This window comes from Bombyx mandarina, chromosome 05, assembly GCF_030267445.1.
Source record: "Bombyx mandarina strain Sakado chromosome 05, ASM3026744v2".
NCBI lineage: Eukaryota > Metazoa > Arthropoda > Insecta > Lepidoptera > Bombycidae > Bombyx > Bombyx mandarina.
In genome coordinates this window covers 8,135,280-8,160,161 of record NC_143212.1, presented here as the reverse complement: position 1 = coordinate 8,160,161, position 24,882 = coordinate 8,135,280, and the positions used below count along the sequence as shown (strand labels likewise).

At 42.1% G+C, this 24,882-nt stretch overlaps 2 protein-coding genes and 2 non-coding genes across 5 annotated transcripts; 1 reads left to right on the top strand and 3 right to left on the bottom strand.

Moving 5' to 3' along the window:
* The first annotated feature begins 655 nt into the window (after positions 1-655).
* LOC114249814 (uncharacterized) lies at positions 656-10,648 on the top strand. 2 transcript variants are annotated; one of them, XM_028183524.2, is made up of 12 exons: positions 656-940; positions 1,067-1,241; positions 1,972-2,262; positions 2,424-2,704; positions 4,026-4,211; positions 4,314-4,604; positions 5,570-5,687; positions 6,210-6,349; positions 7,330-7,619; positions 9,333-9,545; positions 9,899-10,088; positions 10,484-10,648. In XM_028183524.2, exons 1-12 carry the CDS (start codon positions 907-909, stop codon positions 10,627-10,629), a joined length of 2,355 nt encoding a protein of 784 aa, XP_028039325.2. In that variant the 5' UTR covers positions 656-906; the 3' UTR covers positions 10,630-10,648. The 2 variants fall into 2 exon arrangements, with proteins under 2 accessions (XP_028039325.2, XP_089583492.1); XM_089727366.1 differs by having other exon boundaries at positions 907-940; positions 4,026-4,604.
* Positions 10,147-10,220, bottom strand: TRNAT-AGU (transfer RNA threonine (anticodon AGU)). Its single transcript has one exon. It is a non-coding gene; the product is annotated as a tRNA-Thr (tRNA).
* LOC149502941 (uncharacterized) lies at positions 10,641-22,266 on the bottom strand. The gene is made up of 5 exons (XM_089727371.1): positions 21,418-22,266; positions 20,663-20,820; positions 12,577-12,683; positions 12,401-12,494; positions 10,641-12,321 (listed from the first exon to the last, which is right to left on the bottom strand). The coding sequence occupies exons 1-5, from the start codon at positions 21,423-21,425 to the stop codon at positions 12,125-12,127; spliced, it is 564 nt and encodes a 187-aa protein (XP_089583497.1). The 5' UTR covers positions 21,426-22,266; the 3' UTR covers positions 10,641-12,124.
* Positions 11,045-11,117, bottom strand: TRNAR-CCU (transfer RNA arginine (anticodon CCU)). The gene has a single exon. It is a non-coding gene; the product is annotated as a tRNA-Arg (tRNA).
* Positions 22,267-24,882: the final 2,616 nt, after the last annotated feature.

The window sequence follows — 24,882 nt, the reverse complement described above, 5'->3', positions numbered from 1 at the left end:
CTACTTCTGAATAAACTATACATTATGGATACATTCTACAGTAATAATTTTACACAGAGAGGATAGTTTTTTAAACCAAAAATAATAGATATTAATCTCAAGCGAAGACATGGCCTAACAGCTGACAAACTGCACTAGCTTAGGAGCCATTCATCTCATCACCTCATTAACTCATCGGATTTTCAACTGTGTTAAAACTCTTTTTTTTCCCTACTATATATTAAGGGGCTATTTCAGGTACTTACGGACCTCAGGGCGAGCTCACGGATTCAACTTGAGATAACTAAATATGCGTAAAGTTCACAGTGCTTAGTGCGAGTTTTTTAACGTTCTCGATAGCGTAAAAATTAACACAAATTTGTTTAAAGTTGGAACGTTTGCCGTTAGGGGCGCTGTTCAAACTGCATACAAATTTGAGTTAACTTTTACGCTATCGAGAACGTTAAAAAACTCGCACTAAGCACACTGAGCATTACCAAAATATTAATTTTGATTTACAAATCTTGGTGACTGCAGCACTGTGATATCACCTTGAGCTTGTTTCATTTACGGCAATAAGAAAAGGACGTATGTCGCCCTCAGTTTATGGGTCAGAAAAAAGATTTCAAATGTTAAGACTATAGTAATAGTGATCATGTATAATCGTACCTACAACATTAAGTCCATAAATTTACAAAATTGCAGAAAGGTTTATAAATGTTTAACAGACAATTTGTTAATTACGATTAAAAAATCCAGGACTAGAACACTAGATACGACAAGTTTTGCAATGATTCATTATTTTCATTATCTTATCAGCTTACTGTGATCTGTATTGTAACACTCCTTACTGGGCGACAGCACGCGTTGTTGTTTTTTTATTATTTCGTTTCTCAAAATGAATAGGTTATTGTAATAGTGTTGAAAATGAAGTATTTCCTTTACGCAGTGACATTCGTCTGTAAGTACTCAAGTTTCAAATTCAAGAAAATTATGCTCTCCGATTGTATTATAAATGCGGGTAAATTAACGTTAATTATTGTAGTTTTGTATGTACAAGATTATTGAAAGTATGAAATACTTTCAGTATCAGAATGTGCTATTTTGCCCAGTATACCAACACATCTACTTCCATGTTATCGCAATGGTGCCCCAGAATTAGTTGCACCCCGGCGTCTTGATGTTTTTTTGTCTTTGTTGAGAAAAATCGAGATACACACGCAGCTAGACATGAGGATGATTACTCCAGCTTTACTAAGGAGGTGAGAAACAAATTATATTTTACGAGTAATAGAAATTTCCAAGAATTTGCGGTATGAATACCTTGTAAGACTTTTTTGTCCTTTTTTCTTTATATTCTGACCCTTGTAAATTGTAGTCCGTGAATCGGCAAACCAAGAGAAGTGCTTAGTGAATGAGTTAAGATAGAAAATGAGGTTCCCGGGAGGAAGCAGTCTCCTTCCGGTGATGGTCACAAGGCGACCTGGAGGGGGTGGAGGCTGCGTCGCACGCTAACGTCACTAGCACGATCGCACCAGGATGCTAGGACGACGCGTCAGTGGTTGCAGTCTATGTTGCCATTGCTGTCATTGCCGAAAGTACTGTGGGAGAGCAATCCGATCTGCGGTGTATGGCGTTCCGACCTGGCAAGTTTACCAGGTTCTGACCCCAGCTGGAGATCGGATGTCGGATGAGAGCGTGCGAGGGGAGTCGTTTGGTGCGGTAATGTCCCAAAATATCCTTGAGCCCGCGTCAAGTCTCAGATATCCCGTGTAGGCGCGGATACCTCGTAGGAGGTTCGGCCCTCTGAAAAATAAGTCAGCATACCTGCAATTATTATTGAAGACAAACGACGGTGTAGTAGATAGATATAGTCTTAGGAAGCCGGTGTTTACGGCATTTTCTTATTAACACCAAATCAAATGGCTATAATCAGATTTGGAAATAAGTTGAAGCTACGTATGTATGGTAACTGGAGCTCTGTCTTTTCAGTCTTCGTTTAGATGGTATAGAACAGCTCTCCGCAACAGCGGTTGAAACGGAATTCGTGCTGCCATTTAGAGCATCTGCTTTCCAATTTCACAAATACAAACTTTTGATGGATTTATTCTTGCCTAGTCAGAACCTAGTGGATGTTGATGAAATATTAACCGTACCAGAAAAATGTTTACTACATCGGATGCTAAGTTCAGCGGTGCGACTATGGGAAAGAGGCGATGAGAACGTTGCGTGTCCTCTGACATCGGAACAATCGCAAAACATGATATCACAAAGTAATACTAGGTATGATAGATTAATTTCTAGATTTTTTGTTGATTGTATGACTTTTTTTGCATGTTTTTATGCATAGTATGCAAAATACAAATGATTTTTATAGATTTAAGAGCTCTGTATAGTTTACGTATTACGATAAGTGATCACTTATTAAATTTAAACGTTTTCAGTATCATCAGCAGATGTCCAATCGAAGATGGAGTAATACAAACTGAATGGGGAACTATATCTCCTGGGACAGTCATGGCTGCTGTAGCCTCAGCTCTTGAAAATCAACGAGTATCGATGAGCGACATTTTCAACGCTAATATTTTTAAGGAAGACGTAGCTGAACCTCTAATTAATTTAGCTTTACAAGACTGGTATGAAAACATAGAAACTCTTGATACAAATAATCAAAAACAGATCGAGAATGTTGATATAAACAATATTTGGGTAGCCACACTCGGAGGTAAGAATTATTCAGCTTGATCATGAGACATTGAGATATATCTATATAAGAGTTAAAGTGTTTGAACAAACACTAGGTATAATAAGTTAATAACAAAGCAAAGCTTTTGTACTGGTCTGGATTATAAGATGCGTTTACGAATAGCTTAATGACAATTATTCTTGGTTCCGTTATTAGCTAGATTCCAAATCGATAACTCAGCTCAATATAATGTTTGCATTGTTATCGTACGTTCAGTAACAAGATTTCATAAAGGTATAAAAGTTACAATAGAGTGAAATTCGGTTCCTTAAATGTACAACGTGTTACTAAATTGACCAAACAAATTTGGTCCTTCTTGTTAGCTTATTCGGCCCTAAAATAATCATGTGCTTTAACTTGAAAGGAATAGTGGCCTTTACTCCAATCTAAATTTGTCACTCTTTCTCTTTCTAACTAAAAATTCGACCTCATTCGCTAGGTATTGTATTCTCTTTGTTTAGTGTTGACGACCGTATTCACATTGTGTTAACTACGTATGTGCGTATAATATGCTCCAGTAGGTAAACGTTTACAAATTACAAATTATCTGCCTTGCATTTAGTGATTTTAAGGTCGAGGCTAAATCGGATTTAGCTGAAACCTACAATGACCAGTGGTCTCTGCGACTATCATTTAGACCCATTTCTGTGAAAATGGGTGGAGTCACGTGGAAAAGCTGGGAACTTCGGAGGCTAAGAATTTTTCTTATGTGGATGGGCGAATGAACTCACAGGACTTGCTTGGTTTTTCGTGAAAACTGGAGCATGGACATTACAATATGAATTCCGTCACCTTTCTTTGGACATGAGTCATATTATTTATAATAAGACCTACCACCACCTGATTAGTGATTACAACATACGGGTATTTTACTCAAAGAACGCTGCGGACTCTCGAGTGAATCCATTAGTAACCTATCACGACACCCACAGGAACAGATACATAGTGTTATTCTAGGACATCTCACAGCCGATGACCATGCCGGTACACTGCGTTATATCCTTTTGGCCACATCGAGTCGAGGCGAATTGAAATTGTGCATGTTAAGCAAAAGTATGTATTAGTTCAGAAGTGGAGTATTGCTTCACTCTGCTAAAGCTTAACACTCCAAATTACTTGAACGCCAACTGAAAAATTGACGCCAAAGAACCCAACATCGCCAGAAAGCTGTAGGGATCCGTGGAATTTCGGTATCATATCAAACGTATCTTTCATTGCAATCCTTTGGCACATTGTTCCTAGTTACGTAAAATGTTATTTTGATGATGTAAAAACGTTTAGAAGCATTTTGTTGTTCCAGGTGATTTGGCTGAAGTAGTAGTTAACCAAGGTCCTAGAGTGGGTGCCTCTTCGCAAAGAATGAACATAGGCACCAACAATAGATGGAACGATACGCTACTTCCTCGTGCGCTATACATTTTTCCTCAGAATGCTTCAATCATTGACTGGCACATCACTGATGCAGAAATATTAGCTGGAATCGACGGTGAAGTTTCAAATCTTATCATATTTTTGTTGCAAATTTTATGCCTATTAGTGAAATTTTCTTGTCTAACATTGATGGTGACTAGTTTTTATTTCCTTTTAGGTTTGATTTTGTCAAGGTACATTTCGAAATGGGTAGAACAAAGAAGATCTTTAAGATTGTCTCAAGTAATAGACATGTACTACTCCAACGAAGGTGTTTCATTTGATCCTAACGTTAAGGCTTGTAATAGATTGTCCCTATTCACTGACGTTTTTGATAGTTCTGATTTAACGACGGAGGTTGCTAGGTTTGCTTCTGTGTTATCTCTGAGGCAAATAACTGTGTATATACCACAGGATGAGATGGAACGAATCACCGAAGCCGCTGTGACTGCATTCACAGATTATTTGTGTAAGTTCAATTATCTATAAATACGTAATCTGTCAGCGACTGTTTAGGAATTTATTATGTATTTTTTAACGTAATTTCTCCACTGAAAAATTTACATGTGATCAAAAGCCAATGACAATGGCTTCATAACTATAACCTAATAATACCATGACCAGGATCGCTAAGATAAAAAAATTATTTTCAATTTTTATTTCGGTTTATAATTTAAATGTAGTTTTGTTTTGTTTTTGAACTCTATTTTTCTCGTTAAGAATTATTGCATCACGTGACTATCAGGGAAAAACAACAAAAGAGCATGCTCAGTCTCAAATTGCGCCGTCCTACTCTTTGACATAGAGAAGTGTTCAATAAAAAACAAAAGAAAATATGGTGCATTACTATATACCAACATTTGTCAACTGACCGGTGTCACATTTGTTGTTATATCAAGGTGTGAGTCTTAAGCGTTTAAGCGACATTTTTGCAACTTTACAGGAGAGTCATTTAAAATTTAAAATTTGGAAAAAATATACAGTCGTTCCACCATTCAAACCGAAACGGATTAATGCAAGAATTCACAGGATTCCTCAAACACGAAATAACTACTGAGTTGATAACCATGATCATTTTTTAATTAACTCTTTGACTGTTAAGTAAGGCAACGGTTATCTACATGGCGCACTCAAGTAATTATGTTGATTTCGGTAACTAATGCGGCGAAATACTTAGTAGATTCTGGGAAACAGGAACCTGAAGATACTGAGAATAGATCTATTTCTAAGAGAGTTAAAAGACTAAAACATACATTAAAAACAAAATACATAATTACTTCAGTGCGCCAGGTAGGGCACCGGTGACCTACATGACAGCCAAAAAACTATTTCACACACGCACACACACACACACACAGAAATTCAATGTACTCGTTATATATTTCACTTGCGAATCTCTGCTGGTATATTTAATAGGGATACGTTTCATTCTAGCGTCAATCTTGCGACAGAATCAAAGAGAGTGCCGCATGGGCCGTACTATACCTGTAATGGACTTGGTCGTAGCAACTGACAGCTCGTGGGGACGTTACGAAGTAGAACAGTTTTTGTCGTGAGTTTTTTTTTAAGTAGACGCGCCAAGTCGCTTCGTTTTCTTTGAATTTATTAAAAAAATAATGGAATGATTAAGTTTCTCGGGATAAAAGTAGCTTATGCGTAAACCTAGGTATCATGCAAAAATTGGCACTTACACTATTGTAGAATGAGTGTAATTATTAGTGTTTACACTCTGGTAACACTTCCCACAGTAGTACAAGACCTACTAACTGTAGGTGATTTCAAAGCCATTAGTCTCCGGAAAATGAGGCAACAGCTGGTCTGCTCGTTTACAGTAATAAAAAACCTCATTCATCCCATATCATCTTATCTCATTTCATTTCTATGTCATCCCAGTTGATTAGTGTGTCAAATTAATCATCTTCATTTCATTTCATTTCACTCCATATTATCATGTTTATAAAATTAAGAATATAATTTAAAATAAGACATGACTTAAAGGTCTTAGTTACCAGGTCATAAAGTCCCTTAAAAAATCTTATTATTTTTAATTAATTAGATTTTAATACATTTGCAGGTGGGTCAGTGGAGCTCTAGAGATGAATCTGATGAAGAGTACAATATCATTATTGCACGGAAACACAGGGGCGTGGATTGCACCGCCATCAAATAATTTAACGGCACTGTTTTCACACGTACAAAATTTCACAGATACGTGTACGTAATACATTATTTACTTAAATGGTTTGATTATTTTAAAAATGTATCAATTATATTTTGACCCATAAATAGGATGTGATAATCAGCATAATACACTAAAAAATGAATATTATAGTCAAATAAGACGAATAAAGCGAATGCGAAAGCGAAACTGCCGTGAAGCAGTAATGCGTTTCGGTTTGAAGGGCGGGGCAGCCGTTGTAACTATACTTGAGACTTTAGAACTGATATCTCAAGGTGGGTGGAGCTTTTACGTCGTAAATGTCTATGGACTCCAGTAACCACTTAACACCAGGTGGGCTGTGAGCTCGTCCACCCATTTAAGCAATAAATAAAAAAAATATAGAAGATATCCGACATAAATAATATCATAGATTAAACACGACAAGCTAAGATTTAATGCTAATACAGTTACAGGTACCGACTGCATGCTGTGGTGAAATATAGTTACTGTTTTTTATTAGGTACTATAGTATTCTATAGAATTAATAGATTATTATTAAAACTACTTTTGTGGTGAATTTCGTGAAGCACTCGTGAAATGAATGAAATAATTAACGCGTGATTGAACCGTTTTCTTCTTCCCTACCTATTCGCTGGTAGCCTAAGGGGTTATTCCAGTTACACCCGGACGTGTAGGTAAGCTCATAAGACTCAACCTGAGAGAATTTGCTATCACTAGCCCTAGCGATAGAAGTGCTTCGCGGAATCTATTACCGGATTTTGAACCATTAAAATCGTTTAGTCTAGAGCCCGTGAAAATATGAAGAGAATAATATAAATATTTTCATCAATCAACTAATGTTATGGTTTTAGACAGCCCGTTCCATTGTAACATTAGCAAAGTGTTATTCCTGACCTTCTGAGTCTGAGTAGGAGAATCTGAATTTACAGAAAAAAAACTTTATTTTCAAAACACTATTTCCACTCGAACTCCTTACGTTAAAATCTTTCATTCATCATTCATCGTTTTTCAGGGCCAAATCGTTTGAATCTGCCAAACATAATATCGACTGCCATTCGGTATTCACTCAATAGGACTTTAAATGAAATAGAGAGTCAGGCTAGTGCTGGAGTCAGTACTGTTGTGCTCGTTATTAGTCCGAGTGATCGACCGTCCAGTACGGAGATGGAGAGAGCCCGGAGCCTGATGAGTACACTGAGAAATAGCTTCTTTGATGTGTACTTTTCTTACGTCGCGCGAGACGTGACTGATTTTCAGAACATCAACAATGAATATTTAGATTATTCTGAGCTGTTCGTTACGGTAAGGAAGTATTAAATTTAAATAGAGGTTTTATATTGATTTCAATGAGAAAAATGAAAACCAAAATGTACCTTAACCTTAATTACCTAACCTAATTTATTTCATCATCAAGCTAGGGCTACATTTTAAGCGTTAAGCCGGCTCCTTCCCAACGTTGGGGGGCCTGACCAGGTGACGCGCCGTCTCTATACAGGGGTGATGCGATCAATGGCCTTATACGGGGCGCCCGTGTGGGGCCAGTCCCTGGCCGTGGGGGTAGCGAAGCTGCTGCAACGGCCGCAACGCACCATCGCGGTCAGGGTCATCCGCGGCTATCACACCATCTCCTTCGAGGCGGCGTGTGTACTGGCTGGGACGCCGCCTTCGGTTCTGGAAGCGGAGGCGCTCGCCGCTGACTATCAGTGGCGGGCTGACCTTCGTGCCCGGGGCGTGTCATACCCAGCCCCAGTGTGGTCAGAGCGCGGAGGGCCCAATCTCGGCGGTCCGTGCTGGAGTCATGGTCCAGACGGCTGGCCGATCCTTCGGCTGGTCGTAGGACCGTCGAGGCGATTCGCCCGGTTTTTGTGAATTGGGTGAATCGTGACAGAGGACGCCTCACTTTTCGGCTCACGCAGGTGCTCACTGGACATGGTTGCTTCGGTGAGTTCCTGCACCGGATCGGAGCCGAGCCGACTGCAGAGTGCCACCATTGTGGTTGCGACTTGGACACGGCGGAGCACACGCTCGTCGCCTGCCCCGCATGGGAGGGGTGGCGCCGTGTCCTCGTCGCGAAAATAGGAGACGACTTGTCGTTGCCGGGTATTGTGGCATCGATGCTCGGTGACGACGAGTCGTGGATGCGGTGAAGGCGATGCTCGACTTCTGCGAGTGCATCATCTCGCAGAAGGAGGCGACGGGGCGCGTGAGAGACGCGCAGGCCCGCCGCCGTCGAACGGGAGCCAGGGAGGCGGAATACGCCCAAGCCCTGGCCCTCTAAGTGTTTCCGGTCTCCCTCACATGTCGGCCTGGGGACCGGCGAAGGGGACCTAAGAAGACGTCCAAGCTGCTCTGCACGCGTTTTATGCAAGAGCATCCGGGTGATGGAAGGCCGGCTATCCTGAACTCACACTGGTTCTGACCCAGCGGGGTATTCCGTAGGGTAGACCATTCTAACCGGCGCCATCTAGGCGGGCTTAGGATAGCCTGCTGACCGAGAGGGCTGGTGGTTGTGGCGCCGACGACCGCCAGTCCGGCGTCCCGAGGGGGAGGGTGATGGGAGAGAATGTGCTCCGCACTAAACGCTTCGCTTTCCCCCCTTTGCCTTTTCATGAGTTCTGTCTCATGCGAGGTTTGGATGCTGGTTGTTGAGTGACAGGAGGTTTTAGTCGGTTCAACTCCGACATGCCCCGCCCTCTATCCCCAGTGGAGGGCGGAAGTCCGGTGATTTCCTCCTGACAAAAAAAAAAAAAAAGGCCTACATTTTCGTCGTAGATACTATCAGTATTATCGTTATTTTGTATTACTTTGTACCTAACCCTTCTTTTAACTGTTGAGGCTGTCATAAAGAGAGGGTCGTGAAACCTCATGGATTCGCAACACCGGGCTGCTTATTTCTGCCGAAAGCGCTTTGTTCTGGATTAAATAGTCGTTATTCCAAAGCAATTGAGTTTTTTCATGGCTGGCGGCGTCGTCACGTTTGCTTTTCAAGCGTCGATATTAACATTATGATTTTAGACGATATCAACTTCAGTGAGTGATGTAATCAACGCGGTGGACACGTACGTAGTGCAAAGTAGTATACCGATGAGGATAATGGGGGCCCAGTGTCAAATTAACGATACTATATTTGAACAAGGTGAATATGAAGACTTCGTCTTACCCAACCGGCAAACACATTACAGAATACATCCTTTTTATTTGAAACAACAAGCCCTGGTTCAAGTTCAGGTACAAATTATTCTTTATTAAAGCGACATCTGCTGATAGTAGATATTAACATTTTCAAATTTCGTTGACAATAATAATTTCACAATATACATACACAGGTTGCTTGTGAAGATCGTATATACATTGTTACCGCTAGTTTATATCTTTCTTTTTCAGTACGAACAAATCGACTATGAATGTAAATTCAACATATTCTAGTTTTGTAACGCCATCTGTGAATTCACTGATTCACGATTTCAACGCAAAAGCGCCATCTACACTTCTTTATGCGCATATTTAATAAAGGCAACATTAAGCTAGTATGTAACAGAATTTTGTTAATTTACAAGACTAATTCTTTTTTTTTGTTTTAGTTTCGTAACGACGGCCAAGGTCGACTATTGATATGTACATGGCGCGGAGCTGACGCGTCTCACGACTGTCGTACATTATCGGAACGTGAACTGTTCACGTTCAATCTTACCACGCCATGTCCGTCACCGGAATTTTGTCCTCCAGCTCATTTTATATCAACAGCAATAAACTCTTCTAATTTATGTGCAAGTAAGACTAATCTTTTTAAAAAATAATCAAAAACGTACTTCAGAACATTTCTGAAGTCAGGCCCCGGGGGGATTCGAACCCCCGATCTCCTGTTTACTAGACAGGCGCTTTAACCAACTAAGCCACGGCGCCTTGAAGCAAAGATTTGAAAATAGTAAACATATCCATCTAAATAGTATGTAGTATGTAATGTATAACAGCAAAATTTACTTTTATACATTAAAAAAAAAAACATTTTATTAGAAATGCTGCTTATAAGACGAAAAAAACCCTCACTCCTCAAATACTAAAACGATGAGCATGCATATATTATCCACAAATGTACATAATGTTTTACATTTATTATTGATTTAAGCACATTATAAATATAAATAACAGACATTTTTTTCTATCAGATAACGACTGTCGTCTTCCTCATCAAGTCGGTTACTACGTCCGACATTCTGGGCTTCGCTGTTTACCGCTTACAGGATCTTCTAATACGAACGAGATCAGGGTGTTGTTCATTTACATAATACTTTTAGGATTTTTATTAAAATAAAACTTTATATAGCGTCTGAGTTATTTTTTTTATTGTATAGATGGTATATCGGTATGTAATGGTATATTGTATAGTGTGCGAGCAAACATTAAATTAAGTGGTTGCCGGACGCCATGAAAATAATTAATGTTGCCACCGTACCTAAATCAAAGTGTGAATTGGATTCCACAGCAATGTGTCCTCTTAATATTTTTTCTGGAGCTGCATTCGACAATGGTTATGAGTTTGACCAGTCTAAGTTTTGCAAACAAATACATGTACTTACAAGTTATAATTAAATATAATAAATTTGGCTATTTTAAAAATGTACATGAATGATCTAAATTTGCCTGTCCATCTGTAAGATTTTTTCACGAATAAAAATTATAAATCAAATAATCAAGATGAAAGAAAACAAAAACATGTTCCTAAAAATTACCCCTGGTGGGACTCGAACCCACAATCCCCGGCTTAGGAGGCCGATGCCTTATCCATTAGGCCACAGGGGCTTATAGAGAGAAGAGGAAATATTAAATTACATTTTTTACAAACATAACAAATATATTAGAAATATATTTTTTAAATACTTCTTTCATAACCTAAAATAACCCTGAACCTGTTAATACTTTTTGATAAAACAGTTTTGATGGCAACTATTCTCAATTCTCTACTAGATGGTGCTAGTGTAGTCATTTTAAATTTTCATATGTATTTTGAATTTTGTGCTTATGCAGATGAAACTTAAATTTCATTATCCATGAATAGGTTATATCAGTTGTATGCGATGGTGTTTGAAGTGGGTGTGTGTGCAGTGTGCGATAATAAATCAATTATCAACGCCTTCCGAAATTGCCAGTGCGACAATAATTGATTTGCTAGTAATATGTGTGTGCGTTTGGGACACCAGTGTTCAAGAGCCTTTTAAACATTTTTTTATATCAGACTCGGGTCCGCGTTCTTTCGATGGGATACATGGAAAATTGCTTGTATTTACGGTTGACTCCGCCCATACCTACAAACGTTTTAATCCCGCACAATGGGCGGCCTCAGTGTCTCGCCACACTTGGTAATTAAGACGCCATGGTATGTAAAAATAAAAGTCACGCGGCTTTTATCCCTCCACACCATGACATCCACGTCTTCCGTGGCGCAACCCACCACTTGACCGACTGTCACGTCCTTTTTGGATATATTCGCCAATTCGAATGGACTAAATTGGCGGTTTGTACGGAGCGTCCCCACACAGTCGAATCCCTGTACCTTCAGTTAAATGCGCTAATGCTGGAGAGTTGTAAAAATTGTCCATCCATGTAGTAGCCTTTGTGCTCAAGACCATTCAGTAGTCTGAGCACGAGAGATGGTACTGTTCCAGAGATAGATCATTGTCTTGAATTGTCGAGGTCTCTTAGCCTGCGTGCACTGCAAAACGCCACAAATATCCAGTCTTGGACTCACAGACTTCATACGGCTTGTTTCGCCGTATGAAGTCTGTGAGTCCAACTGTCGCTGCTTTGTTTCATATAAATTGATTGATATTGAGCAAACCTTTCCACATAGAGCTTTCATCGGGAGCCACATTTTCTGGTAAAATATTATATACTTCCGAAAATTTGCCATTCAACTGGTCTATAATGGGTTTTATCTTAAAAAGATGAAGAGATGAACTTACAGTTGTCGACAAATTTTTACAGTATAATCGCAAGCCCCGGACTTCTGTAAAATAAAACAATTATTTAATAACATTTAAACTTAACAAAAAAAATAAACGTATAAAAAATTGTTTGATAAATACTTATGCAAGCATGGGTGAAGGGATTTCTTATCCGCGAGAAGTCGATGGTATTGGTTGGTGGACCATCCCTTTGGACGACCAAAAAGATTCTGCTCTGAAAACCGTAACAAATATTCGTTTACTATAGATATTTGTTTTACTGACAAAACCAAAAAAGATTTAAAACATCAGAATACCTTGCGTTTTTTCCACGATAGGAGAGAGAACTCGTACCCTTTTAGGGTGGAGTTACGTCTCCAAGGGATGGCCCATGAGTAAATTCTCCAGCGTATCACAGAGCAGTCTGAAATACGCACTGGCATTAAAAAAAATATTTAAGGAAAAAATCAATAAAGAAATTAATTTTATATTAATAGAAAGAAAAACAAACATTTATATCAGTTTTAAGGGATGAACTATAATGGTCAACTAATTAGAAACAACAACAAAAAAGTATGAAAAACGATTTTTTTTTAGTATGAAAAACAATACTAATTAGTAATAAGTAATAAGTAATTAGTATTGTTATTTATAATATGTTATTTGTTTATAATATGTTATTAATAAGTAATTAAAATTGTTATTTACGAAATAGCTACTATCCAGAGCCTTCCAATAGTTATAATTAATATTTAGTGGCGTATCCCTTAATTTCCATAACAGCACTGCAACGACGTGGCATTGTTTCAATCAATTTCATACATTTTTCTAGGGGATTGAATTCCATGCTTCAACAAATGTTTCATATAATATTTCGTTTTGACCAGTGTTACGTTTGTTTGAAACTATCTTTTTAACAATATACCAGAGATTTTCTATCAGGTTGAAATCCGGACTATTTGCTGGCCAGAAACGAATATACGCTGTTCGTTAAGGAAGCATTTGACGATATTGGCCGTGTTTAAGAAGCTGAAGAATAGCTGCTCATTGAAATTGGCTTCTTACCAAGCAAACAGTTCCGATTGCATCACCTTACAGTCCGGACGTGTTTTTGCGAGAAACTGTCGCTGCCGTCGCGATCTTGTGTCTTGAGTTTCGCTGCATTGTCGTTGTCGCATCGATCGCGGCATTGTTGCGAATTCTTGACGCACTATCGCTGGCGTCGCGACCTTGTGTCGTAAAAGCAACTCGAACTTGTCGATTGTGCATTCGTAACGACTTCACATTATCATCCACTCATATCATTTATTAAATTTATTTATTTATTCGGCGAGTAAAACAGTCTCTTTCGAGACTAACCCCCCGCTGAGATCACCGCTTGTTGTGGCATTCTCACAACCCAGTGGGGCCCCACCTTCCCAAACTTCCACCCCAATCCTAGCCGACTGCCGTTTTCACGGCAAAGGCACTCCCCCCCCTTGGAGCTGGTAAAGCTCAGGGGGTGAACTCCTACTCAGGGGACTCGCCTTTCGGCGAGTGTGCCTTAAGTCCCGGGCAAAAACGAAAAAAATGGAAGAAGAGCTCTTAGGGTTTCTCGGGTTACTTGCCGAGAAGTACCCGGTGCTATCCAACCTCACGGCCGAATTCGCGGCCTACAGGGCCGCCCGCGCGAGTCCCGCCCCGCCCGCGTCCCTCGCCGCGTCATTTCGAGCCGCGCAGTCATGCCCCGCCCCCAAACCCAATTTGAGCGCACGTACGCACGTAGCGACTCACGAAGCGCCTAGCGCCAACGAAGCGCCTAACGCACCCGCGACGTCATTCTCGCCAATCTCATCCGTCGCGTCGTCCGTAATAATTAACTCAGGTTCAGACTCCGATACCGGATCGGAGATGGACTTCGAGTCCGCGACGAGCCCGCAGCCCGGAACCTCGGATGGGTTCCAAACGGTAAAACGCGGGAAAAAACGTACTCGCGCCGTGGAGTCCCGGAGCTCCACGACAAAACAAACAAAATCAGCGACTGCCTCCCGTCCGCAGGTAGTCGTGACACCGGAGTCGGACTCCGGCCGCCGCGCAACCCCACCGCCGCGTTCCAAGCCCGCACCCGCGCAAAAAACCGTCGCCCCGCCCCCGCTGATTCTCCAGGAGAAGTCAGCATGGAACCGCGTCTCCCAGGCCCTTCAGGCAAACAAAATAAATTATACCCATGCGCGTAACGTCGCGCATGGGATTCAAATAAAGGTCGCAACGCCGGGCGACCATAGGGCTCTATCCGCGTACCTCCGAAAGGAGAACATAGGTTTCCATACCTATGCTCTTCAGGAGGACCGCGAGCTCCGCGTAGTAATACGCGGAGTTCCGAAGGAACTCGACATAGAGTACGTAAGGGAGGATCTGACCGCTCAGTCCCTCCCGATAGTAAGTGTGCACCGGATGCACAACGGACGCGACAAAAAACCATATAACATGGTTCTAGTCGCTCTAGAACCAACCCCGGAGGCCAAGAAAAAGATCGCATGTCTCGCGACAGTATGTGGCCTATCCGGGGTTACCATTGAAGCCCCCCATAGACGTGGCACTCCCGGACAGTGCCACAGATGCCAACTCTATGGCCACTCGGCTCGGAATTGCCACGCGCGCCCCCGCTGTGTGAAGTGCCTCGGCGATCACGCCACATTAGATTGCTCGCGAGTTAGGGAAACCGCGACCGAACCTCCAAGCTGTGTCCTATGCCTTAAGCAAGGGCACCCCGCGAATTACCGTGGATGTCCTAGGGCTCCGCGAAAACGTCCGACCCACCCAGCCCCCCGTACCGTCGGCCCAAAGACTTCGGTGCCTTCAGCACCGAAACCCGCCTTCGTACCGGCTGCGGTTCCCACCGTCTCGGCGTGGAACAAACCGCTGCCGTATACGAGGTCGGGAACACAAACCGCACCCCAGCCTCCGCTCGCGACACGTCCCGCGCCGCAGCCCCTGCTCGCACCTCCCCTCGCGCCCGCGTACCGTCCCCCGCAACCCTCAGCCGTCAACGACTTCACGCTCGTGCGCGCCTTCGTCACGGCGGTCAACTTCGACCGTCTGCGATCGTTCGCAGACGCGATGCGAAGGGCGGTAAACCCCGAACAACGGCTCGAGGCCGCGTTCGAATACATGGACGTTTACGAGTCCGTGGCCCGTACTTTCTAAAATCACCGGTAATCAATGGCGCAAAACGCTAGAGAGAAACCATATTCCCTTACGTTAGCATTCTACAATGCTAACGGACTCGCGCGACAACGCGATCAAATTTACGAATTCCTCCGCGACAATCTTGTAGATATTCTGCTAGTGCAGGAGACCTGCCTGAAGCCCTCGCGTCGTGACCCGAAAGTCGCGAATTACGTCATGGTTAGGAATGACAGACTCACCGCCTCCAAAGGCGGGACTGCCATTTACTATAGGCGGGCCCTGCACGTTGTCCCTCTCGATACCCCCTCGCTCTCACATATCGAGGCGTCAGTGTGCCGTATCTCGCTGACGGGACACCAGCCGATCGTCATCGCATCCGTCTATCTCCCCCCGGACAAGCCCCTTCTGAGCAGTGACATCGAGTCACTGTTCGGCATGGGAGACTCCGTCATCCTGGCAGGCGATTTAAATTGCCACCACACTAGGTGGAACTGCCACAGTTCAAACATAAACGGTAGGCGTCTCGACGCGTTTATAGACGACCTTACCTTCGAAGTAGTCGGTCCCCCAACTCCAACATGTTATCCGTATAACATCGCGCTCCGTCCGAGCACTATAGACCTGGCACTGCTGAGGAACGTAACTCTGCGCTTACGCTCCATCGAAGCAATGTCAGAGCTCGACTCAGACCACCGACCTGTCGTTATGCAGCTCGGTCGCCCCCACAACCCAGTCACAGCTACGAGGACCATGGTGGACTGGAAGAAGCTGGGCAAATGCTTAGCCGATGCCGCTCCACCAATCCTCCCCTGCGGCCCGGATTCAACTCTATCCCCCGAGGACACAGTCGAATCCATAAACATCATCACGGATCACATCTCTTCCGCGATCATAAGATCCTCAAAAGAAGTCGATGTGGAGGATAGCTTTCACCGCATCAGACTGTCCCCCGAACTTAGGAACCTCCTAAGAGTTAGAAACGCGGCAATCCGGGCCTACGATCAACTTCCCACGCACTCAAACCGGATTCGGATGCGTCGTCTACAGCGGGATGTAAAATCTCGCCTAAGCGACGCCCGAAATGAGAATTGGGATAGCTACTTAGAAGGACTCGCGCCCTCTCATCAAGCATACTGGCGACTAGCAAGGACTCTCAAGTCCGAAACTACCGCTACTATGCCTCCTCTCGTACGCCCTTCAGGCCAACCACCGGCTTTCGATGACGATGACAAGGCAGAGTTGCTGGCCGATGCACTGCAAGAGCAGTGCACCACCAGCACTCAATACGCGGACCCCGAACACACCGAGGCAGTCGACAGGGAGGTCGAGCGCAGAGCTTCCCTGCCACCCTCGGACGCGTTACCCCCCATTACCTCTGACGAAGTTAGAGAAGTAATAGAAAACCTTCAACCTAAGAAGGCACCCGGCTCCGACGGCATCCGCAACCGCGCGTTAAAACTCTTACCAGTCCAACTGATAACAATGTTGGCTACCATCTTAAATGCCGCTATGACGCACTGCATCTTTCCGGCGGTATGGAAAGAAGCGGACGTTATCGGTATACACAAGCCGGGCAAACCGAATAATGAAACCGCTAGTTACCGACCGATTAGTCTCCTCCCAGCGATAGGCAAAATTTACGAACGGCTCCTTCGGAAACGCCTCTGGGACTTCGTTACCGCGAATAATATTCTAATAGACGAGCAGTTTGGATTCCGCGCCAAACACTCGTGCGTACAACAAGTGCACCGCCTCACGGAGCACATCTTAATAGGGCTAAATAGGCGTAAACAAATCCCGACCGGCGCCCTCTTCTTCGATGTAGCGAAGGCGTTCGACAAAGTCTGGCACAACGGTTTGATCTACAAACTGTACAACATGGGAGTGCCAGACAGACTCGTGCTCATCATACGAGACTTCTTGTCGAACCGTTCGTTTCGATATCGAGTAGAGGGAACTCGTTCTCGTCCCCGTCATCTGACTGCCGGAGTCCCGCAAGGCTCCGCACTCTCCCCGTTACTATTTAGTTTGTATATCAACGATATACCCCGGTCTCCGGAGACCCATCTAGCGCTCTTCGCCGATGACACGGCTATCTACTACTCGTGTAGGAAGATGTCGTTGCTTCATCGGCGACTCCAGACCGCAGTAACCACCATGGGACAGTGGTTCCGGAAGTGGCGAATAGACATTAACCCCACGAAAAGTACAGCGGTGCTATTCAAAAGGGGTCGCCCTCCGAATACCACTTCGAGCACCCCACTCCCCAATAGGCGCGTAAACACCTCCGCCGTTAGCCCCATCACTCTCTTTGACCAGCCCATACCGTGGGCCCCGAAGGTCAAATACCTAGGCGTCACCCTCGACAGAGGGATGACATTCCGTCCCCACGTAAAAACGGTACGCGATCGCGCCGCGTTTATACTAGGACGACTCTACCCAATGCTTTGTAGACGAAGCAAACTGTCCCTCCGTAACAAGGTAACCCTCTACAAAACTTGCATACGCCCCGTCATGACGTATGCAAGCGTAGTGTTCGCTCACGCGGCTCGCACCAACTTGAAACCCCTTCAGGTTATACAATCCCGATTCTGCAGGATAGCCGTCGGAGCACCATGGTTCCAGAGGAACGTGGACCTCCACGATGATCTGGAGCTCGACCCCGTCAGTAAGTATCTACAGTCGGCATCGCTGCGCCACTTTGAGAAGGCGGCACGACATGAGAACCCTCTTGTCGTGGCCGCCGGAAACTACATACCCGATCCTGTAGACCGTTTGGTAAACCGTCGACGTCGCCCAAAGCACGTCATCACGGATCCTCGTGATCCATTAACGGTGCTTTTAGGCAATACAAGCACCGGTCACCGTCCTCGCCGAACCCGTCGCTTGCGACGAAGGGCTCGACGAGCGAATTAACCCACAGACACAGCCCACTGAGTTTCTCGCCGGATCTTCTCAGTGGGTCGCGCTTCCGATCCGGTGGTAGATTCTGCGAAGCACTGCTCTTGCTAGGGCGGTGTTAGCAATTCTCCGGTTTGAGCCCCGCGAGCTCACCTACACAAGCTAGGGTACGCTGAAATAGCCTCTCAAGGCTATCAGCATAGGTAGGAAAAAAAAAAAAAAAAAAAAAAAAAAAAAAAAAAAAAAAAAAAAAAAAAAAAAAAAAAAAAACCGAAAGAAGCGATTATTATTCGAAAAAAAATATGTTAATTGGATGTTATAATACGAGAATGGAAAAGTGTTATTTTCAAAAACAAAAATAAATTGGATGTGGAGTTGGACCCGTGCGGAAGATTGAAGGTAAAATGGATGAATGGCAATACAAAAATATCTTAGATCACACAATGATTCCCTGCTCGGACGATCATTTGCCTCTAACCTGGATCTTTCAGCATGACACTGTCCCGATCACCCTCTTCAGCCAACTTATACGCTGGGCCAGGAAGGTCAAGTACCTGGGAGCCACCCTGGATGCATCCATGACATTCCGCCCGCATATAACAACAGTTCGCGACCATGCCGCATTTATTCTCGGCAGACTCTATCCCATGATCTGTAAGCGGAGTAAAATGTTCCTTCGGAACAAGGTGACACTTTACAAAACTTGCATAAGGCCCGTTATAACTTACGCGAGTGTGGTGTTCGCTCTCGCAGCCCGCACACACAGACACCCTCCAATCCCTACAATCCCGCTTTTGCAGGTTAGCCGTCGGGGCTCCGTGGTTCGTGAGGAACGTTGACCTACACGACGAGCTGGGCCTCGAATCAATCGGGAAATACATGAAGTCAGCGTCGGAACGGTACTTCGATAAGACTATGCGTCATGATAATGGCCTTATCGTTGCCGCCGCTGACTACTCACCGAATACTGATCATGCAGGAGCCAGTCACTGTCGACGCCCTAGACACGTCCTTAGGGATATATCAGATCCAAAACCATTGCATTAGACGCCTTCAGGTCTAACACTAGGAGCGGGCTTAGGGACCCCGGTAACCGTACTCGTCGAACTCGACAAAGAGGTCGACGTACAACCTAACAGCGTATATCCGTTTTAGACTGGCCAGCAAATAGTCCGGATTTAAACCCGATAGAAAATCTCTGCTACCTATATTGTTAAAAAGAATTAAGAAAGTCTCAAACAAACATAACACCAGTTAAAACGAAATATATGAAACATTTGTTGAAGCATGAAATTTGAAATCAATGCCACGTCGTTGCAGTGCTGTTATTGAAAATAAGGGATACGTCACTAAATATTAATAATAGCTATTGGTAGGCTGTGGATAGTAGCTATTTCGTAAATAGCAATACTAATTACTAACACTTAAAAAAATGTTTTTATACTGTTTTGTTGTTTCTAATTAGTTGACCATTATTGTTCATACCTTAAAACTGATTTAACTGTTTGTCCGTAATGTAATATCGAAACTGCACTTGTGTAGTGGGATTTATATTGTTTTTCTATAGATGATTAATTGTTTAATTTCAAAATAAAAACGTTTGCGGTGAAGTATCTTACATAATGTAAGGACCGTTGGTGGTGTTTCTAATTATACGACCACCACTGTATATACAGTCAAACCTGGGTAAGTGAGAACTGGATAAGTGAGAAAACTCTATAAGTGAGAGTCGTTTTTCCCTCATGGACCTCCGTAAGTGAGACTGCTACTTATCTATACCTCTATAAGCGAGAGTCGAGCTTTATTTATTTATATTATTTAGGAGGAACAAATGAAAAAACAAATTCCAAATTTAACATCTGCTATTTTATGACTCATTCTTAACTTTTGTGAAACTTCCTACCATTGTTTTTGAATTGTTTTCTCGTCAATATTGAACCTATTCTATTTCGTGGAACTAAATAACGTTGTTATTTTATAGCATTCTTTTCGAATGGACACGTGTGCCTGTGTACCGTCCTGTTTCTCGGACTTATTCAGTTTATCGTTAACCAATTGCGAAGAAAAGCTCTGTTCTGCATCATGTCAAAACGGAAAAATAAAGTAGGTACTGTCATTAAGTGATAAACTTAAAATAGTGAATGCGTTTGAATCCGGAAAATCGAGAAATGAAATTCAGAGGGAGCATTAGCGAGAAACTCGGGTTAGTGAGAAACCCCTATAAGCGAGAATGAGATTGTGCTCCCTTGAACTCTCTCTTATCCAGGTTTGACTGTATATCTAAAATTAAAATATTTAAACGTAAAATATGTAAAATGTAGAAAAAGTTATTACGGCTCGGAAATCGAAGGTCTGTCAGGGACACGACGACGTCGTCCACCACGTGTCTGCACATCTCTTGCACCGCCGCGGGCTGCCATACTGCCACGTGAACGGACTTACGACCACCTCTAGCAAGCTCACGCCAACTGGCTTCAGGGTTGTTTTCAGTACTATTGCGCGCAAAATAAAGCCAACATAAACAAACTGAGCGTGCAAAATAAGCACATACAAGGCTTAAAAATTGTGAACATTAAAAGTGATAAAATCAATCAATCCAATTAAAATTAAAAGAAGTTACAAAGAAACATTTAAAAAATCTAATCGATAAGAAAAAAATGACAAAGAAGATGATTGGCTTATGCAAAGAATCCTATGACTGGTATAAAATATGTATATAAAAAAATCAAATAACTAAAACAAAAAAAGAAAACAATAAAAAAAATTCATATGAAATTCAAGTCTTATATCCATAATAATCCATATCTACCGGCGCCATTTTGTCATATGTCCCTTCAGGGTCTGTGTAAAGTCCACTTGGACTTTAAATTGTTTTCGTATATTAGAGGTCGAATTTTTTACATTTGCGACTAAAATACACGTAGTTTGTACTTATTAAATTTATGTTCTCTATACAATGATCTGAATCAAATATCACAAAACAAAATACACTTAAACTTCGAAAAATTACTTGGTCGTAGCTTCGATGGTTGTTTTTGACCTTAAATTTAAAGAATACACCCATGAAAATTAAAGTAATTAATACTTACTGTTGCATAGTTTTCAGCAGACGAACCAACCATATTAAACAATTCGTTGTTGCACGACCCACTAAGTTCGCGGGAAAACTTTGTTTATAATCATAGACTATATACTATATACACTTAATATATATCACTGAGCAAGTAATCAGTACCGTACCGTACACATAGACCTTAGGTTTCGTACTTCAGTGACCGAACATAGTACATTATACCTAATCACTAAGTTTTAAAATTGTCACCTCACCGTTAAAATTAAAATTAAATCAACGAACTTAATTTTTTTAAGGGAGATTATGACCTGGTAACTAAAACCTTTAAGTCATGTCTTATTTTAGTTTTTATTCTTATTTTTATGAAAAATGATAATATGGAGTGAAATTAAATGAAATGAAGATGATTAATTTGAGACATTAATCAACTGGGATGAAACTAAATGAAAAGAGATGATATTGGATGAAAAATAATATCAGTAAAATGGTAGTCATTTACTAAGATTTTTTCAGTGGACTTTTTGGAGGATCCCGAGAAGTTACAACCAGGGCTTTGTTTCATTTTCCCACATTTGTGCACTTACACGGATATTAAACAGTTAATAAACCACCGTTATTACACATTTAAGCCTGAAGAAACACTAAATAAACAAAATAAAACAGATCACACAACTTCACTCCTCGCGTTCCCGCCAAAAAGTCTCAACGAACTTGAAAAAGATTTGTACCACAGACCAAACAAATTTTATGTAATAAGGAGAACCTATTCATTCTTAGTCGATTTATAATATACCATAGAACGAGAACTGTAGTAAAAAACTGTAACAGCCCATACTGTGGGAAGTCCGCTGAGCGGCATCAGAGTTTAATATATTATTTTCTACGTAATAGATGCGACAGCTCTTTTTCATCTATAGTGCGAGCAAGATAAGTCTGCGCGCGGCCAAAATCGGAACTAATCGTGTGTCGCTATTTATGTGCTCCGTATTTTTATTAATTTTCTAAGTAAATAACAGCTGGCATTATACCGAAAGTGATTAAAAGTGCTGGCAGGGATATTGTTTGGCAGCTTAAATGTGCTTGTGAAGAAGAACGAGACAATAACGTGCCTATGTCACCTTGTAGGGTAATTTTTGGGGCTACCAATTCATTATAATTCCCGCATTATTCTCGATTTCTTTGTTAATTATTCAATTGTAGTTCTCTTCATTCCTTATTAATATAATGTGATGTATTATTTTGTTTTAGGCATTTTCGAATGGACCATTATCGAAATCACTCGAGAAACTAATGTAGCAGCTTCATCTTCAAGAATTGTGACGCCAGAAAAACAAGAAACAGGAAGACAAAGATTGGTGAATTAGATGATTTTGATAAATGCATTAAAAGACGTAAAATACATTTGTTTTATATCGTGAGGAGGGTAATCCCTACAATGAACAAATTTTGGTTGGAATTAAATATGGCAGAACATCTTTAAGAAGCATCCTAAAGACTATGAGCTACAGTTTTAAGAAGTGTCAAGTCTAGTGTGACTTCTGATGAAAATATCCGAATCAAAGGCATTGACTTACTGCATGTTTTTTTTCCCTACCTAAGCTGGTTGCCTAGAGCGGCTATTCCAGCGTAACCGTAACTAGTAGGTGAGCTCACGGGGCTCAAACCTGACGACGATGCTAACACGAACCCTAGCAAGAGCCGTGCTTCGCAGAATCTACCACCGGATCGGAAACGCGACCCAATGAGAAGATCCGGCGAGAAACTCAGTGGGCTGTGTCTGAGAGTTAACTTACTCGTCGAGCCCTTCGTCGCAAGCGACAGGTTCGACGAAAACGGTGACCGGTGCTTGAAGTACCTAGAAGCACCGTTAGTGGATCGGGAGGATCCGAGATGACGTGTTTTGGGCGAGGTCGACTGCTTTCCATTCTGTCCGCACGATCGGGAATGTAGTTACCGGCGGCCACGATGAGAGGGTTTTCGTGTCGTGCCGCTTTATCGAAGTGGCGCATCGACGCTGACTGCATATCGAGTGGTGGACTCTAAGTCCAGGTCGTCATGGAGGTCGACGTTCCTGACGAACCACGGGGCTCCGACGGCTATCCTGCAAAAACGGGATTGAATAACTTGGAAGAATTTTAAGTGAGTGCGGGCCGCGTGAGCGAACATTGTCATGACGGGGCGTATGCAAGTTTTGTAGAGTGTCACCTTATTTCTAAGGGACATTTTACTTCGCCTGCATATCATCGGGTAGTTACTGCATGAGCATTCAAATGTCAACTTTAAAAATATTGCAGGCTATTAAATAAACGACTCACAAGGTTCTTATTGCATTTGAATTTCCTTTTTTTTTTTTTTATTGCTTAGATGTGTGGACGAGCTCACAGCCCACCTGGTGTTAAGTGGTTACTGGAGCCCATAGACATCTACAACGTAAATGCGCCACACACCTTGAGATATAGTTCTATGGTCTCAGTATAGTCACAACGGCTGCCCCACCCTTCAAACCGAAACGCATTACTGCTTCACGGCAGAAATAGGCGGGGCGGTGGTACTTACCCATGCGGACTCACAAGAGGTCCTACCACCAGTAATTACGCAAATTATAATTTTGCGGGTTTGATTTTTATTGCACGGTGTTATTCCTTCATCGTGGAAGTCAATCGTGAACATTTGTTGAGTACGTATTTCATTAGAAAAATTGGTACCCGCCTGCGGGATTCGAACACCGGTGCATCGCTACATACGAATGCACCGGACGTCTTATCCTTTAGGCCACGACGACTTCAAAATTCCTTTTTTCTTTTTTATATTATATCCTAATCGAAATAACCTAGTACATCAACAGTATTTTGCTAATAAATCTCAATTACTTTTGGTTTGTAAAATGAGACATCACTTCATTAAACGAAGGAATAAATATTAGTCAAGCTGGCAACATTATACATCCCACCAGTCGCGCGCAGACATGTAACTTTAGGTAACTTGCGCGCACTTAGTTCCAATGAATCCGTTTTAGCGCTAGTGTAATCTTTTTTTTAAATGTTTTATTCTGCTTCAACCTTCTAATTTCTGCCAGTCAAGTTTGATGTTTTGAAAAAACATGCTTATCGATATCGATACTCAGTGACGTTCTTATTTATCGACAGTTCACATGTTTAACATGTTTCGAATAATTATTTATTTATTTATTTGATATTTCTCTTAATTTACATAATTTATTTTCTCAGGTTATTCCATTTGTGGTACATATTTCTCCTTGTCGCGTTTTACTATTTGATAAGTATTACATACAGCAATTGTATGGTATGATAAACAAGTAATTAGTTCAGTTTTCAATACAAGAAAATAGTTTGAAAAATGTCTCCGGAAGTTAACGAGTATCATTGACGTAGGCTTCATAAAAAATCCTCCATGTTTTTTTTTTATCTGAAATAAAAAAATGTCATATTTTTAACAAAGGTATTATACAAAGCTATTTTTA